The sequence below is a fragment of the Elaeis guineensis genome, chromosome 10 (genome assembly GCF_000442705.2).
Source record: "Elaeis guineensis isolate ETL-2024a chromosome 10, EG11, whole genome shotgun sequence".
Lineage (NCBI taxonomy): Eukaryota > Viridiplantae > Streptophyta > Magnoliopsida > Arecales > Arecaceae > Elaeis > Elaeis guineensis.
This window is the reverse complement of record NC_026002.2, coordinates 22,003,371-22,021,639: the sequence shown is the minus strand read 5'-3', so window position 1 is coordinate 22,021,639 and position 18,269 is coordinate 22,003,371. Positions and strand designations below refer to the sequence as shown.

At 37.4% G+C, this 18,269-nt stretch overlaps 1 protein-coding gene across 1 annotated transcript; it reads right to left on the bottom strand.

Annotated features, from left to right (window-relative positions):
* Positions 1–4,844: 4,844 nt before the first annotated feature.
* LOC105059800 (uncharacterized) lies at positions 4,845–18,041 on the bottom strand. Its single transcript, XM_010943242.4, has 7 exons — positions 17,843–18,041; positions 17,596–17,765; positions 7,734–7,810; positions 6,055–6,120; positions 5,807–5,881; positions 5,650–5,724; positions 4,845–5,546 (listed from the first exon to the last, which is right to left on the bottom strand). The coding sequence occupies exons 1-7, from the start codon at positions 17,992–17,994 to the stop codon at positions 5,175–5,177; spliced, it is 987 nt and encodes a 328-aa protein (XP_010941544.1). The 5' UTR covers positions 17,995–18,041; the 3' UTR covers positions 4,845–5,174.
* Between the last annotated feature and the right edge of the window lie 228 nt (positions 18,042–18,269).

Genomic DNA, 18,269 nt, shown 5'->3' with positions numbered 1-18,269 from the left:
TGCAACTGGGTCCGACGTAGAAGTGGGTGCGTGGCAGCTCCTCGCTTGGTGTGGATTTTTTAGGATAGTTTGAATTCCTGGACCGACCTTGACTCATGGTTGGACCGGGATTGGAAGGGTTTCTCTCTTTGCAACCGGTTCCGGTGAAAAAGAAAAAGAGAAAAAACCTACGGAAGCCTTAAATAAAGTTGGGTTGAAGTTTTTTTTTTTAATTATAACTTAAAATTTATATAAATTATAAAAATATTTTTTAAAATTTTAATCTAATTTTATTTATATTCTATTTATTTTAAAAAGTACCAAACTATCTTTCAAATTTTAGAGATATTCCAAAATAATCCTATCATTTATCTTTGTTAATAAAATAATATCATATGATCATCACATAGTATCATTATTATACAAAATGATCAAAGTATGTTTCTCTTCCTCCTTTTTTCTTCTTCCTCCTCTCTAATTGCTCCCCTTCTCCTATGCCGCTCACATCCCTCCTTTCTCTTTCTTCCCCTTTCGCTTTCTTCTCCTTGATTGCCCTCTCCTCTTCCACCACCGTCGATATCCCTCCTTCCTCCTTTCCCCTCCTCCCCTTTCTTCTCACCCCCTATCTTCGTCGTTCTCTTTCTTTAAGCTCGTCTATAAGACCTCCCCCCTTTATAGAGGCTCTCTCTATCTCCACTCATTCATCGTTGGTGACCCCTCCTTCCCTCTTCTCTCCTTCCACCTCACCCACTTCTCCTCCTCCTCCTCATCTAAGTTTGCCCATGAGCCCTCTTCCTCTATAACAACTTCTTCCATCTCCATTCATTTCTCATCGATAATCCATCCTTCTCCTTCCCTTCCTTCTTATCCCTTTCTCCTCCCTATTGTCCTTTTTTTTTTGTATAATCGGACGGTCACACTAGTCTAGTACGAGTGCAATCGAAAATATTAAAGTACAAAATATCACACAGTATTTTTGGATAGTCGTTACCTCGACGTCAAATTTAGTCTTCAGTATGGTCGGCCACGAAGGAAGCAACGTAGTCCACAACACTGATCATCTCTCGAAAGACATGTCGAACAGTCATCATGGTAGAATGACTGAGGGCCCTCTAAATGTTATGGAGCAACAGATGAACATCAAGATACCTCTCCTCATCAAAGATCCAATTAATAACCGTGGTAGAGTCACTCTCAATAAAGATCCTCTCAGCCCACAGTTCCTGACGTGCACAGATAATGCCAGCTCAAACGGTACAGAGCTTCGCATTGAGGATTGATGATTCAAAAAGGGATGAGCCCCTAGCAGCCAGTAGTCTGATATCCAAGCCATGAATAACATAGTTTGCACTATCTCTGTCATTTCTCATACTGCTATCGAAGTTAACTTTGACAAATCTCAAGAGTGGAGGCTCTCAAAAAATCAAAAGAACCATTCAGATCGCTACATGTCTTCTTTCAAGCTCGCCTATGAGCTCTCCCTCCCCACAATGGCTCTTTCTACCTCCACTCTTTTTTCGTCGGTGACCTCTCCTCCCCCCTCCTCTCCTTCCTCTTCACTATTTTCTCCTTCTTTTCCTCCTCTGTCTCCTCTAATTCTACCCATGACCATGAGGCCTTCAATAACACCCTCCCCCTCCATGCCAACTTTCAGGACCCCGCCCTCCTTATACATAGTGACTCTCTCTACCTTCATCCTTCCTAACCGGCGATACCTCCTTCTCCCTCCCCTTCCTCCTCACCCCCTTCTCCTCTTTGTTGTTCTTCTCCTCTAGGCCTACTCATAAGCTCTCTCTCTTCACATTGGCTCCCTCCACCTCCATCCTTTCCTTGCCTATGATCTCTTTTTTCCCCTCCTCACCTTCTCTCCTCCTCCTCCAATCTCGTTTATAAGACATTTGATACCATCCTCTCCCCTCTATGCCGACCTCTACAATCCCACTCTCCTCCTCTATGGCGGCTCCACCACCTTCATCCCTTGCTCATCGGCTACCTCTCTTATATGAGTGAAAAAAAATTTATCTATTTCAAATAACAAGCTAATACTATTTGTTGGTAAGTGAACAGTAGGATCATTTCGAAATATCTCGAAAATTTGGTGGAATAGTTTGATGCTTTTTAAAGTTGAGGGGGTATAAGTAAAATTGATTTAAAATTGAGGGGGTATCAATTATGTTTCTAGTCCTGAATTAATATGCATTTTTTAAAAATATCCCTGAACTATAAAAACCTAAAATTTAGTCCCCATACTTTGTGAACTATTTGAGTATGATCCTTTTTATAGATTCTAATTATTTTCTCTTATCAAAAATTCTAGTTGGCAATAACCAATGCTTATGTGGTGAAAATAAATATCCATGGCAAAAATCGTATAAATAAAGATGATATGGCATTAATTGAGGTGACATGGCATATGGATAATGATGTGGCTTAGGAGATAGAAATTTTTATTTTGCTGATATAGCATGGGTAATGATGTAGCATCTACTATAAAATTTTATTCGAAAGTGTCCAATAACTAAGTGATATGTTAGCATCCATATATCACATTATCACTCGTATGGATGATGACATAATATATGTTTAGATTATTTTTATTAGACATATCTATTTCAAATAAAAGGTCCTACTATAATTAGCAAAAGGAATCTCACGTGATTATGTAAGGATGGAAGTTCTTCAAAAAGCTAGAAAGAGGTATCCAACCTAAATTTGTTTAAGGGAGAACTTTGCTATTATAAATGGAGACTTGTATCTTGTTTATAAATCCATCAAAGAAACAAAAGAGTACTTAAGCCCTATTTTTGAAATTCTTATCTCTTCTTTTTTTTTTTTTAATAAGATTCGAGTTAAACGGATTGAAAAAAATCTTCTTTTCCTCTAATCGAATCATAATTATTTTAGTCAATTTTCTTTAATAATGCTATAACTATTAATGATGTTTTGCTGAATATGCTAACCATCCTATAGAAGAGTTTTTCTTTTAGCATCAAATCCATTACAAAAATATATACTTTGTTTTCAATTCTAATTGAAATAATTTTGTATTGATTATTGATCGGCCAACATCTTTTCTACAAGAAAATAAAAATAGGTATTGTAAAGGCATGTAGTTTGGACATATTGTACTAAAATGGATCTTTGCTAAAGAACAATATCTCTCCTACCAATTTTTTCAGTCCATCACCAACTATCAAAAGCCATAACTTCATCATATATAGAATGAATATAAGATCGTCCATTTGTGCTATCAATTATCTCTATATGTAAATTAGATTGTAATTAGCATTCAGCATTTCATTAATAGATCTAAATACTGAATTATATAGAATTATTTATATGATTACTTTGATTATCCTTATGATAGTTTTTTTTGGTTGATGCGCCTCCATTTCTTCCAATATTATTCATTCAATTTTTATATTTATATTTTTTACATAAAATATATAGTTTAGCAACAAAATAGTTTCGAGTCCTAGTCCTATCAATAAAATGGGTGGGTGCCGGAACCCTCTTTTGATTCCAAAGAATTATATAACCGAGCAAATCTAATCTTCCACCTTTAATTTCTATGTTCATATTTTGGGTTTGTAAGTATTTTTTTTTTGATAGAAAAGTGTTATTGTTTAAACATATATTCTTGATAGGCATCTCTCTTTCATATCAACTAATGGAAGAGTGTACTACTAAGTAGTAATGAAGTAATAATAATAATATTCTTTAAATTATTAAAAAATTATGGCAAACATGATCTTCAGTTATTTGTCAAATAATGCTAAAATTTATTTGCAGCTAGTCTAAATATTAAAAAAATATTAAATAATTTTCAAATTTTATCACTTTGCATACAGTTCACTGAAGTATTTTCCAATTTTATTTTATATTAACAAATACATAATTATAAAATTAATATTTCATTAATATGTACATATCAACATTTTAACTATTAATATCTTGTTTTGAAAATAATTTTCATAATTTTATTAAATTTTAAATTTTTGTCACTATTGAAGTTGCTTTTGAACTTCATTTGAGCGTCGCTAACAATAGTATTGAGTTAAATCTACACTGTGACTATGTAATAGCAGCAGCACTCTGTGCTCCAAGAAAGCATGGTCTGAGATAATTGATCCATATGATGGTAGCTTTTCCATGTTAACCGCAGGAGCAGTGCAATGGTTGCTGATTGTTTGATAAGGTAATTCCTTGCTCAAAGATATTTCAAAAATTAAGAATAGCTTTAGAAAATCAATTTTGTTTCTCTGGGGGCAGGAATATCAAATATATCTGTGTTGACTAATCCATGTATAAAGGTGTTTATATTTGGTTCTTTTCGTCTTGTAATTTTAATTTAATTTACAAAAAAATTGATTAGAACGCCACATATCACTTGACCACCACTGTAATTACTCGAATTTTGATTAGGTGGAGTAAAGTCCCAAGGCCAACTTTGCCAACAATATCTTGCCACCTGCCAACAAATTTGCAAGGCCACAAAATGATTGTAAACGTGAGAGACAATGCCACTAAGCATGTAACGAGGGATTCCAGATATGGAAGTGATAACATGGCAGTCGTACCCCTTTGTCCCCGATCTTATTGTTGGATTTTTTTTTTTTTTTTTTTTTTTGAGAACAATAATTTTGGAAAAGCTCTCAACATCTTAGCATTGATTTATTATTTTATTGTTGCAATGTTCTCATAAGTGCACAGATTTTCTTTTTGAAAGGGACATTAATTCTTCAGGGACCTGCAGCATGCCAAACATATTGCAAGATCAAATTTGCATCAGCGCAGCTGACCTACAAGGATATATGATTGCCATTCTTTTTCAAACTTGAAGCTCTGGGAGATTGCAAAAGGAATTAAAGAAGTTAATCACTGAAGACCAAATAGCATTAGTGCAGTCGATCCTTGAAATCACCTTTAAATGGACTTAATAGTGCGATCCATCAACTTTCAACGCGGTTCAGACTAATTCACCTGATCATACATGTGATTTGCATCTTATCATATGGCTGTCTTCTGCAGCTGCGCATGCAGTTCTGAGAAGAAATATGATTAGGTAAGAGGGGACAAAATCACTTCAAGTAGGAAACCAATTGCAACAGATAACAGGTAAGACATGTCAAGCAGAAGCTGATCGCCCGGTACTTGCTTGCCCCTCGATAACTGGAAGAGAGTAGCCTCAGAATCTAGCGACCCATGGGGGGTGGTGGTGGTGGGCGAGCACCTAGGCCTTGAATCTGCTGTCCAGGAAAGCCTTGTGGAGGAGGCCGAGGAGCAGTCTGGATGCCTGGAGTGAAGTTAGCCATTGTGCCGCTTCCCGCAGGTGGAGGTGGTATTGGTCGCGGAGGACCGTTAGCCACCGGTGGTGGAGGTGGGGGCAGCGTGCCTGCCATAGGCGTTGGTACTTGTGGCGGTGGTGGTGGCGGCGGTGGTGCTTGAGGTGGTGGGGGTAATGGCCTCGGAGGAACACCGGGAGCTGCAGTGCCATTGGGCACCGGTGGAGGTGCTGCCTGTGGTTTATTACCTTCTGGTGGCTTGGTCTTGAAGTACAGCTGCAGCTGCAGATGACACCAAGACCCACGCAATTTCAGATAGGGCTAAATATAAGTCACTGCAGTAAGGAAATAATAATCAGAGGGTAAACAATCAGCGCCAACAAACCGTGAACATTTTTAGGTCTGGATCCCAATGTGAAAAGAACTTTGGAGTGGATTTATCAATCTCAGTGCTAGGAACCTGGAGAGGAATAAATAGCTTAAAGTAAGATAATAACACGAGACAATAATTATTTTAGGTGGTGTACGCTATAGGAGAAAACCTTGAAAGCAATGATTTCATATGGTTCAGCTGCAAATAGAAGATACTGGTATCTCTTGTCACAGGCTTGGACCCTCTGCCACAAACAAGACAATGAACTGAATAGCATGTTCTCCAAAGGAAATTGAATAGGTTAAGAAAAATGATGCAGCTGCAAATATTGGAGGTAAGCTGGCTCAGCACATCACATCTTTGTTCTATTGAATCAAATTAACCAAATAGAGCTACCATAACACAGCAAGAACATACCTGCTCAAAGGATGACATGAATCGGTGCCTTGGCTTAGTATTATCTTCAATTTCCGGATATTCAATCTGAAATAGCATTCAAGCGATTTAAGTACGTCCACTGATGTATGCTAATGAAAGCCAAAACAATAAATACAATTCTTTTTTTCTAAGTAACTTGCCTACTGACACAATACAACATTCATCAACATTTTTATCCTTAATGTAAGAACAGCATATTCATCTCTATATCTAAAAATCAATGACTTGCCACTTATAATAAATACAATATATCGGAAGTCAATCCTTGAGAAACATCATCCATTAAAAAATAAAGAATGAAAAAATTATATACTGTATGGAACTAGGATTATAGAAAAACCCCTAGGTTAAGAGGACTCCTAGTAAGAGAAAGAAAGCTCAAATGAGATGGACTCGGGAATGGAGACATACTATGTAGTGGAGAACCAGTCCATGATCCAACAAGAGTGCATATCTAATTATCCCCATGTTTGTTCCAGTGCTCTTCTCCCCAATAACATGATATTTTTTAGTAATATGAAAAGGACTATAAAGGTTTTATAATTTCCCATCCAGCAACATGCACAACACGGGCATCCAAGAAAGAAATGGATCACATTAACATGATATGTACTTGGCCCAAAATTTTGGACTGTCGACCTTATTGTCATCAACAGTTTAATAACAGAGTACAACTTGGTAAGAAGCCATGACATGATTTTAAAGTTTTCCATACAAAATCTAAAAGAGATGGTGGAAGTAGGTGAAGCAGCAAAAAGGAAGATGAAGAGTTATAACAAGTAAAAAGAGAAGAAGAAAAGCCATACATGCATCTGTAAGTCACCAACCCTCAAAACCAAACATGCAATGAGATTTCACTCTCCGGAGATAGCATTCAAAGGTTATAAACTTAAGGGTTTGCTCTTTACTCTTTAAATCCACCAATATTTTCATGTTAAGATTTACAGACAATGGGAATATGTAAAGGGCAGGCTGGTGCTAGACTCCTGCCTGGGTCTGGGAGGGGTCAGGTTTACACAGCCTTACCCACATGCACAGAGGCTACTTCAGTGTTTTGAACCCATGACCTCCAGGCCACGGTAAAGCAACCTTACTGTTGTAACAAGGCTCACCCATCTGACAACAAGAATATATGAGAAAAATGAAAATGTTTTAGCCTTAATAACTTCATAAGGGAAGAAAATATATTTCCAGAGTACATGTCATGACATTGACACATTGTATGATAAATCATCCCAGCAACACAACTTTTTTCCTATGAGAAATATTACTAAACATGTACTTCAAGAATTCAACTAATGTTTGCATCATGCCATGCTTCTGCCAGCATTGAGCAAGCATGTGTAGCACAGGGTATATACACTGGGTATTAACCCATGTCAGTTCAGCACAGGTTCATATGGCTCCATGCTGCTGGCACTAAGCTCATATGGCATGTGCCATGCTGGTCGGTATGCACATTGGTACTAGCACTTGAATCTTTAATCTGAGTTGAGGTGAAAAATCTAGTTAATGAGAGAGATTAAAATCAATCACACTGTCACAAAGTATTGCAACCTAAACATATTCAAAACAAAGTAAAATTTAGAAAAGGGACTAGAAACCAATATTAGCAAGTAATTCCACTAAATAAGACTACATAAATAATATACGCAAACCTGGAACAGAAGAGAACGCTGCTTGGTCTCTGAATCAAATTGCTTCGTTACCCTATATCCAGGTCTGCCAATCTTAACTGCATCCATAGAAAGACATAGACTAAGCACCAACGAGAAGCAAGGAAATCCACACATACATGCATGCAAAAAGAGAAGAATGTGCACATGCAATGAATAAACTTGATATCAAGGTTTCAGTTACAGTCGGATGGGATCATGGGAGCATCCTAGTTTTTCCTAGAACAAGATGCCCCGCATACCAACACTTGGAATGGTGGATATCTCATCCCATCCGGGCCCATTTTCTGAATCTTCCCATAGTGACACTTGGGAAGGTGCCCCATCCTGATTCTTGGGCAGGTGGGATGCCTTGCCATCCCACCGGAATCGAAAAGCTTGCTTGATATTACCAATGCATTGTGACATAGCTATGCCCAAGTGGCAAATGTATAACAACCAATCAAAGTCAATAATCCACTCGATCCACTGCATATGGACACAATTTCAAGTGCCTGAATACTTTTTATTCACAAGTTTGACCTTGACAAGTGCGTTGCATGTTTTTGAAAATGAATGGCTATAATCATATCATCCTATTAGTATCAAAATGAACTACTAGGAGCAGTCCATCTAGTTAGATTTTCTTTTAAAATTTTTGGAAGTTCAAACTTGTTAAGAGAGAAAGAGAAAGCCGTTTGATGATTAAAGGAGAGTGTCCGTTTGAGATTTCTTCTGAGAGAAAAAAAGAGAATGTTGTGCATTAAGAGTCCAATCATGCATCAAGAATCCAATTACTTTCTTTTTTTCCCAATGAACCTATCCCATCCAGTTACAATCCTGTTCTGTCCCAGCTGATTAAAGATAGTTTATTTCTTGCAACTCCTAAAAGGCCAACTTTCTTGTGATTTCTGTGTTAGAAATTAAAAGCCTGTTTTTTTAGTGTCTGATTGTATTTTCCTATTTTGATGTCGATGTTCTTTCCTTGCACATGATGTGTGATACACGTGAGCAGGTACTTAATGTCTGATAGTCAATCATTCATGCATTCTCTTTATACATGGTAAGAGACAAATAACACAGATAAAACTAATTGATTTATTTTGTTATCAGATAACATTATGATTCTTGAATACATAATGCATAAGGTGTAAATCATGAAGGTATATTGACTTAAATTTGGGCACACCAGGGCATAACGTGGTGTAGAAATATGCATTGAATGTGCCCACTTCGGTTACAATATGCATAAGGTGTAATCGAAGCACACCACCATCACACCATTTACCTTGAAGGGAATTTCAGCTATCTAGCTTGTGTGTCGAATGCTTTCAGATACATTTAATGCAATAGTGCAATGACCAGACACCCTTTAGATCATGGTGTTCAACAAAAAAAACAGTTAAACGATGTACTGGTCATTTTTACAACTCTTATTTGATGTGAAAAAATATCATTTTTAGACATAATAGTGAAACATGATTAAAAATAGTTAAATACCTCAGTATACATGCAACCAAGGTTGGCGGAACCGGTGGCCGGATCGGCCGGCCGGCGGTACGGTATAGCACGTCTCTGTTCCATTCCGAACCGAGACGAACCGACGAAGGAAAATACAGATGAACCGGGGAAAAAAAAGAGAGAGAGAGGGAGGGAGGAAGAAAAAGAGGGAGGGGAATCTGCCGGAGGGGCCACCGTGACCGTCGGACGGCAGAAAGGGCTCCCGCGGCTTCGCGCAGGGAATAGGGGCGATCCGCCCCTGTTTCTCGGGGCTTTTTTTTTAAAAAAAGTCTTTTCAAAGTGAAGTCGGCAAAACCCTTGCCGGCTTCACTTTAAGTGAAGCTAGCAAAACCCATGCCGATTTCACTTTGAAAAGGCTTTTTTCAAAAAAAACTCCGAGAAACGGGCGGATCGCCCCTGTTCCCCGCGCGGAGCCGCGGGAGCCCTTTCTGTCACCCGACGACCACAGCTGCCCTCCGACGGATTCCCCTCCCTCTTTTTCTTCCTCCCTCCCTCTCTCTCTCTCTTTTTCTCCAGCACCGGCATGTGCCGTTTTGCATGCCGGAACTGTCTCGGTTCTCCGTCGGGACGGTTCGGCACGCCCCGTACCGGACGGTTCAATCCGGTACGGCAATCCTTGCATGCAACTAATCTAGATTAACATAAGAATCAATGACCAGCATACACTCTTAGATATATAACAATGAATGCTCTTCATAAATATTATGAACCACCTTCTACACAATTAGATTACCCCCACCCACTATTTCTTTGGAGGGAGATTGCAAACTATCTAACCTAGTGTAGAAGTGAAAGATCAAATGTAACATAAGAATAACATATACACACTGTTCCCAAGACAACTAAAGTACTACGCACGATGAATTATAATATTTGCCAAAAGGCATCTTAAATGAAAGACAGACCTAACTAAACTGATATTGCAGAAATTTTACTCATTGGATAGTTTCACAGGACTTGAAGTTTGTAGATGGATATAAAACTATAAATCAATCTAGAGAATTAGGGATTATATTTTAGACACATTAAGAAACTATATTAGAAGTGAAAATTATTAGCATAAAAATAAAATCTGGAGTACAACTCAGAAAATTGATTGAAATCCATATCTGATAAATACAATAAAAGTGAAATTGCTACACACATCATGAAGAGTCTATGTGTCCTACTTAAAGAAAAAGGAAGAAAAAACTGATGGACAGCAAGATATTCCAACAGACGGCTTTAAATCATCAAGTTGCATTTACATGATTGGTAATTACAGATGGGCGCCATGAACTTCCTGTGCAGCTGGAAACATTGAAAGGGTATGATGTATTATGTGTAAAACCCATTCTCGTGAAAGGGTATCAGCATATTGTTTTCCTCATACGAAGCTAGAACAGCTGAATTATATTTCATCATGTACAGAAAAACAAGATAACCTAAGCATGAAAGAAATGCCATTCATGTTTTTTTTTTCTTCTCCTCTTTTTATTTTGGGTTTGGGGGAGGGGGGGATATCGGGGATAAATCAGAGGTCATCAAGCAATTTCATTTCTCCTATGCCTGAACAAATGTCATAGTCAAGTGAGGTGGATAAAGTTCATAATAGAAAAGATGAAGGAAATGACTTTCATAATTTCCTTTGTTTGTTAGGTATTAAAAAATCTAAACTAACAAAAAGATCCTAAGCATGACCTAATCAATACTATACCATTTATGCAAAGCCGACTTCAGAAACAATTTGCCTATAAATACAATCAAAGGACAAATACATGATCAGGCAAATTTTTTCATAGAATATTCTCACAACTAAGGGTTCATATACTGCTATCAAACATCATACATTTTTACATAAGAAAGGTATGGTATTTCTACCATACTGGTACTGACAGTATGTATTGAAACTGACAGATTCTAAAAAATTGAAAAACCACTGATACTGACAGATACACACTGATACAGCCAGTATGTACTGGATAGCTGTTTCAACATCCTGACACTTGTATAGGTGCATCAGTGCATGTTTTGTGCTAGAATGATATGGTACCGATCACACTATCCCATTTCGGCAGTTATGAAATCTGCTCACAACTTAACATTAATCTCCTTAGCTCTTTACCTCTTTCTGCTCTAATCTGCCTTCCTTAGTATTTCTTCCTCAAGTCTGCATTGCCCATAGCCAAATTACAATTGATTCTTCACTGCTTTGCCGGCAAATTAACTTCAAGGATTCTTCTAATGTATCCATTTCTTCTTTGAAACCACAATTAGCAACAGAAGAAAACCAATCATTACACACTAGAAGCCCTAATAATGAACTAACCACTTGGAACAAGGGAACAGTTTCATCCTTCCTCATCAGCTAGCCTAGCACACTTCCACCTCAAAATTCTCATCCATTTATTGCTGAACATCCAAATTTCAAGCATTAAAATCAGAATGCATGATATAAGGTAAAACATCACATACTTCAGCATTCTTTCTGTGGCATCAATGTATTCTTTTTCCATAAAAGACTCGATAAATTAACTTCCCGTTACTCTTCATTTAAAGAAGCCTATGTGCATTTTTCAAAAATCTAAAAGTTGACCTTTAAGATTCAAGCCTTGTTCACAGAACCTAGTGGATGTTGAAAAAATAGCTAAAAGATTTATAAGTTGTTAGATGATTGTCTATGATTGCTACCAAGAAGGAACACAAGCATAACCATACCAAACAGCCTGCCTCAAGATAATCATATCACCTCATATATAATTCAACTCAAGTGCAAATCCTTAGGCAAGCCTTCTCAAATCATTCACTATTCATATCCAATTCTAACCAATTCCTTGAGACATTTCTTCTTGCACTTATTTCACAAATATTCAAGTCCATTCTTGTTGCTTCCTCTTGTATCTGTTAATCATAGCACTATCACCGCAAGTAGCTAATAACCATATTGCCCCACTAATGATGAAATAATTACAGAACTTCTGAAATGCGAAGTACCAAAATCAACTGATCACAAAAATGAGAAAGTAAGTTTACACCAATCATCAAGGTCGGCGGAACCAGTTCCGAAACCTACAATGGTTGCCCAACAATATGATATGGAATTGTGCCATGCGAACTAACAGCATGCCAACACAGGGAAGTCAAAGAGGGAAGGGGAGAGGGAGAAGAGAGGGGGGGGACAGAGAGAGAGAGAGAAAGGGTGGGTAGGAGAGGGAGGAAGGGTGGGTGGAGAGGAAGAGGAAGGGGTAGAGAGGGGGAGAAAGAAAGAGGGAGAGAGGTCTTTCCAGGCCCCTCTCCTCTAGCCACTGCATAATAGGGGCTCCAACCCCTTTTTTTCTTTGGAAATTTCTTTAAGTGAAGTCAGCAATTGTTGCCTCCCTCTCCCCCCCTCCTCCTCTCTCTTTTCCTCTTTTTCCTTCTCTCTCTCTCTCTCCCCCCCTCCCTCGCCGGTTTCTCGAGGTGAGGGGCAGAACCATGTTGGCCTCCCCCCACTATGGCTCGGTATGCCTTGAACGGATGATTCAAGATGGTATCACCATCATTGCTAGCAATAGAGGTGCGCAATAAGTCAACAAATATAACTGATTCAATATTATATCCATATTTACTAGTCTTACATCATGCTCTAGTTGTGATCTCTTACTCAAGAACTGTGACAAACTCATCACTACTAATATTACGACATTAAGAGTTTAAAATGGGGCACATAATTCTAACGGAAACAAATGGCAAGCTTCAACTTTTTTTCATTGGCACCATTGGCAAAAAATTTGATGAAATTGAACATTTTATGAAAAACAGCAACTTAAAATGTTAGGCAATGATTTACCATTTAAGCAATATATATTTAAATGTTAAGTGGCTGTTTTAGTCTACTTAGATTATAAAAGTCTGCAAGAAAGTTTAGCATATTAAGTTCGCAGATGGTAATAGCAACTTCATCACCCTAATTTTTTGTATTATTTTAAAAAAACATGGCATGATTAAAACATATTAGTCAACATCTCTTATTTAGACATAATGCTCAAATAGTGTTTCCACTTCATCTAATGGTTCTACATTTCATGTTACCACATAACCTTGAATATGCTGTGTACAAAATACACCTATGTAGACAGAAGTAGGAGAAAAGTTCTTTGCACCAAGGTTTTACATCCCGATGGGAGGGGGGCATCCTGCACGTCCCGTTCCTCAAAGAAAAACGGGATCAGGATGGGGTTGAGACTCCGAAACCCAACCAAATAAGGAAAGAAGAAGAACGAGGAAAGATAAAAAGAAAGATTGAAAAAGGAAAAAAATGAAAGGAAAGAAGAAGAAGAAAAACGAAAGAAAGGAAGGAAAGAAAGAAGGAAAGAAGAAAGAAAAGAAAAAGAAGAAGAAAAAGAAAAAAAGAAAGGGATAAGAAAAAGAAAAAAAGGAAAAAAGAAAGTGATAAGAAAAGAAAGAAAACAAATGAAAGGAAGGTAGAAAGAAAAAAGAAAAGAAGGAAAGGAAAAAAAGAAAGAAAGAAAGAAAGGAAAAAAGAAGAGTAGAGAGATGGAGGATATCTATCAAGATGCATGATCAGAATGCCTATTGTGACCGGACAGGATAGCAAAGTGCCCCATTCCATAAAGATACCGAGACACCTCTATCCTACAAGATTTAAAACCTGGCTTTACACAATATGTACCTCATTGTAGCCTTATCAACAAAGCCTCTCTCATACAACCATTTGCTTGACTAGACCATACAAAACCTTCCTTTCTGTAGCTTATGGGCCAACCTCAACCCTGGTCAACCCAAAAACTCGAGCCTGGCCAAAACTGCTGGAGATAGGTGCAAGCATAAACTTAGGGATAAAACGAGAGGTGGGAACAAATAGTAAGTGATCGGATTTGGCAACAAGACAACAATAATAGTCAACATGACGATCAGATTTTGTGCAAGGAAGAAACCATGCTCAAGGTCGTGGAAGACAATGGCTATGGTTACATCCAAGGTATGTCATTTCGATATCAGGCCCCATATTGGTGCCATGCTGTTGCTGTGTTACCACGGCATGCCATGTTGTTACTGTGTTGGTGTGGAGCTGGTTCGACATACTGAGTATCAATATGAGCCAATTCAATATACCGAGTATCAATATGCCCCAGGAACCATGTATCGATACTGAACCAGAACACAACAACCCATACCATCCCGCTTCGGTATGATATGCCCAACCTCGGTTATATCAAATGTCAATGAGGGGAGTGAAGGACAAATGGAGAGAAAAGGAGAAGATATGAATAGTACAAGAATTAGGTTTAGAAATTTGTATAACTATTGATGAAAAATTTTTAAATAGATAACATATCATCAAAATTGCTCCTAATGCAATATATTACCACAAGGCCAATACAAGGTCAGCCCATGCCTAGCACAAATGCATTCCAATCCTAGATTTTTTTTCATGAATTGGCCTTACAAGCCTCAAGAGCATGGGTTCATTAATATCCCTAATCTCTATTAAATTTTTCCCATGTTTATAGTCGTAATTGTTCAACATTTTATTCTAATTCACAAATTGCAATAATAAAAAAAACAGTTTTTGTATTCCTATTCCTGATTAATTATATATATGTATAAAATCTCTAAAAAAAGTCCTTTTTCACTCCTTTAGTCAATGACAATGTTACACCTTCAATCTAACTTAATAATAGCATCTAATTGCATTTCATATTTTTGTTTATAATTATTATTTTGCAACAATCTACTTATTTTCATAAATAAATTTCATTTATCTAGTAAAAGAAATCTTTAATAGTATTTGTTTAATAACCACAATGTTCAATAATTCTACATTAAAGAGTATCATACAACCGGTTTACCATCTCATCTAATATGCTAAATTAGTAATGTATAACAATTCAATAATCAAAAAAAACCTTGATACCCTAACATATTAGTAGTTATGCTACTAAATAACCCAAGAGCCCAAAAGGAAAGTGAAGCACCTTCCTAGGGATCTTACTAGCTCAATTATGATGTTGAACTACCTTCATGAGTTGTGTACATGAGGAAACTCAATGAACATTAGAAGCTAACACTAAGTTCAACAAGCTAAGAAATTATCATTCTCTTATTTTTAAAATTCAGAATGCCATAGATTTCTTTCCAATGACAGAAATGGATCAACATGAAAAGAGCGCAAGCTAATATCATAAGAGACCTAGTATACAATAACTCAATAGCCTTGGGAGCAACATTTAAAATATTGGTGGGATGGCAAGGCTATCCTACCATCCCAAGTGACAGGACAGTGCTATTGAGTGTCGGGTCAAGACGAGTCAGGAAATGGACTAGATCACAAACGAACAAGTCAAGCATAGGGATGTGGGATATCTTGTTCCACGAAAAAACTAGAATAGCCTAGCATGTCTTTACTAGGTGCAAGAGGAAACAAATGGAACCGCTAAATTTTCAATGATAACATGGTGGGATTTAATGATAAAATGTAACATTTTCACCAATAACCTGATAAAGGAATTGCAAACATGACAATTGAGCCAAAAAAATTATAAGTTTGGAAGACTTATTATACTAAAAAGGCTAAAGAAATTCTTGAAGTCAAGTATCGAAGACATGCACAACAAGAAACTTGGTGGTCAAATGATGAAGTACAAGAGGTAATCAAGGTAATTGTTTTCTTCAAACAATATCAAAAAAAAAAATGAAGATATAAACTTGGTTGACAAAGTAAGGTCAGGAAAGATGCAAAGGAGTAGTCAGTAAAGCTTATTATATAGCATGTGATAATTTAGTTCGAAAGACTTGATTCAAAGGAACGTGAAAATGAAATTGATAAATTTAGCCAAAATGAAAAGATGAATCAAGAAATACTAGTTGATTTAGATACATTAAAAGTTAAGACATTTGATGGAAGATGACTGGGTTAAACAAAGATGGAAAGGTTATGTCTAGACATTGTTAAAAAAAGGATTCTATTGGAGAGAATTGTATAAAAGATATAATACACAATTTGGCAAGTTTCCCTTGCTCAATACTAAAAGAATAACTTTTAAAAGGATGCGACAAGGTAAGGCACTTAGGCTTGATGAAAATCATTTGATGTTTGGATACATCATGGGAGATGTAGAGTTAATTTAGGCAACTAGTTCACCATATACAGATTTGAACAATTAAAGAGAGAAAAAAGAAAAAAATCAGATGATTGCAAAAGTGTTATAGTACCCATTCATAAGAAAGATCTACGGAAGTACACAAACTATTGCCATTAAACTAATCAGAACTCAACAAAGTTATGGGAAACAATGATAAAGAAAAAAATATGAAAAGTTTGACAAGCTTAGATGACCAATTTAGTATCATGACAGGAAGATCTATATGCGAGGCAATCTTCTTGTTTGCAATTAACAAAAAGACATACAGAATATTAAACATTCTACATTGTCTTGATCAACTATGGAGAACTTATGATCAGGTACCAAAAGTAATTTGGTGGGATTTAAGAAGGAAAGGTACACACAGGAGATGTGTTAAAATTTTTAGGACATGCATGATCGAATAATGAGAAGCATTAAAAACTAGTATGGAAAGAGTCACTAACAATGAACTTACACCAAGGATTAGCACTCATGTATCTTTTTTTCTACTCATAATATACAAACATACGTTTAATATTTAAAAGAATAGTTCATGGTTTACACAATCTATAGGTGATATAGTATTGATTGAACAGAATATATAGGGAAAACATCAGATGAAAATTCTTCGATGATGAGGACTTAAAACATCAATAGAATAAAAATAGAGAAATTTCTTATAGTAATCTCGAGTATTTTCCACTGCTAGAACTGCTGGAGATGCATTTGACCAAAGCATAAGTGCTTCCATTATCTTATGGTGTCTCCTATCAAATCAATTCATATATGGCCAAACTCTGATTATCAAATTCTTGCAGAATTAAAACCCTCTTCCAAAATTAAAAGGGAAAAAAAATCAAATCTTTCAAAATACATATCACACTTAAGGTAATATTCAATTATCAATTATCAAACCATGGATTTGACCTTCATAACCCACCAACATAAACTCACAATATCAGACACCGTTGCATTCATGTGCTTAAAAAGAAGTGACCAAATTCAGTAGGAACAAACTATCTTATGTTTAGAAGAAATCTGCGCCTGCATATAAGAACGCATCAAAAAGATTCATGGCCGATCTACTTTGGACCTCACAAGTGAGGAAACAACATAAAAAAAAAAAAAAAAAAAACCAATCTTTAAGGGCTTTTTACCCATTCTTCCACTCCAGCAGAGCAAAGAGGAAAAGAGGAAGACGAAGGGGGAGAAAAAGGTGGAAGGAAGGGGGCGCTCACCAGTCTTGCGGACGGTGACCTTTCGCTTGTGGGGCTGGGGCTGGGCAGGGGCGTCCTTGGCCTCGCGGGCAGCTCTCTTGGCGAGGTTGGTCTGGTGGCGCTTCCCCTGGGTGTGGGCCAGGTAGTTCCCCTCGTTGTTGTGGAGCGTGAGACAGAGCTTGCACTCATAGCTGCCACAAGATTCACAGCATCAAACGATGAGGAGATCCGGCAATGGCGAGGATTAGGGTTTGGGAGGAGGAGGTACCTGCCCAGGTGGTTCCGCATGAAATAGGGGTCCTTGGCGAGGTCGATGGTCTCGAGGGCGAGCCGCCGGAGGCGCTCCCGGCGGTCGATCGCCTCATTCTGGGCGGAGGCCGCACCGCCGCTCCCCGGCTTCGATCCCCAGTCCCGATCCATCCTTCACTCACCGCGACCTCTCCCTCGTGGTCTTGCCTGCCCGCGGCGGGGTATATGTAACAAAATCCTGATGCCATGGTGGATCATGGCCATCCATCAATTGGTGAAATGGTCGTGTATGGCACGTGCTAAATACTACTTTTTTAACTAAATTATACTAGCCTCCCTCGAAGGTTGGGCTAATTATTAGTCACCTCTATTTTGAAAATATATATTTTATTATTTAATTTTTATTATATACATGATATGTAATTCTTATTAATATCTTTCTGTTA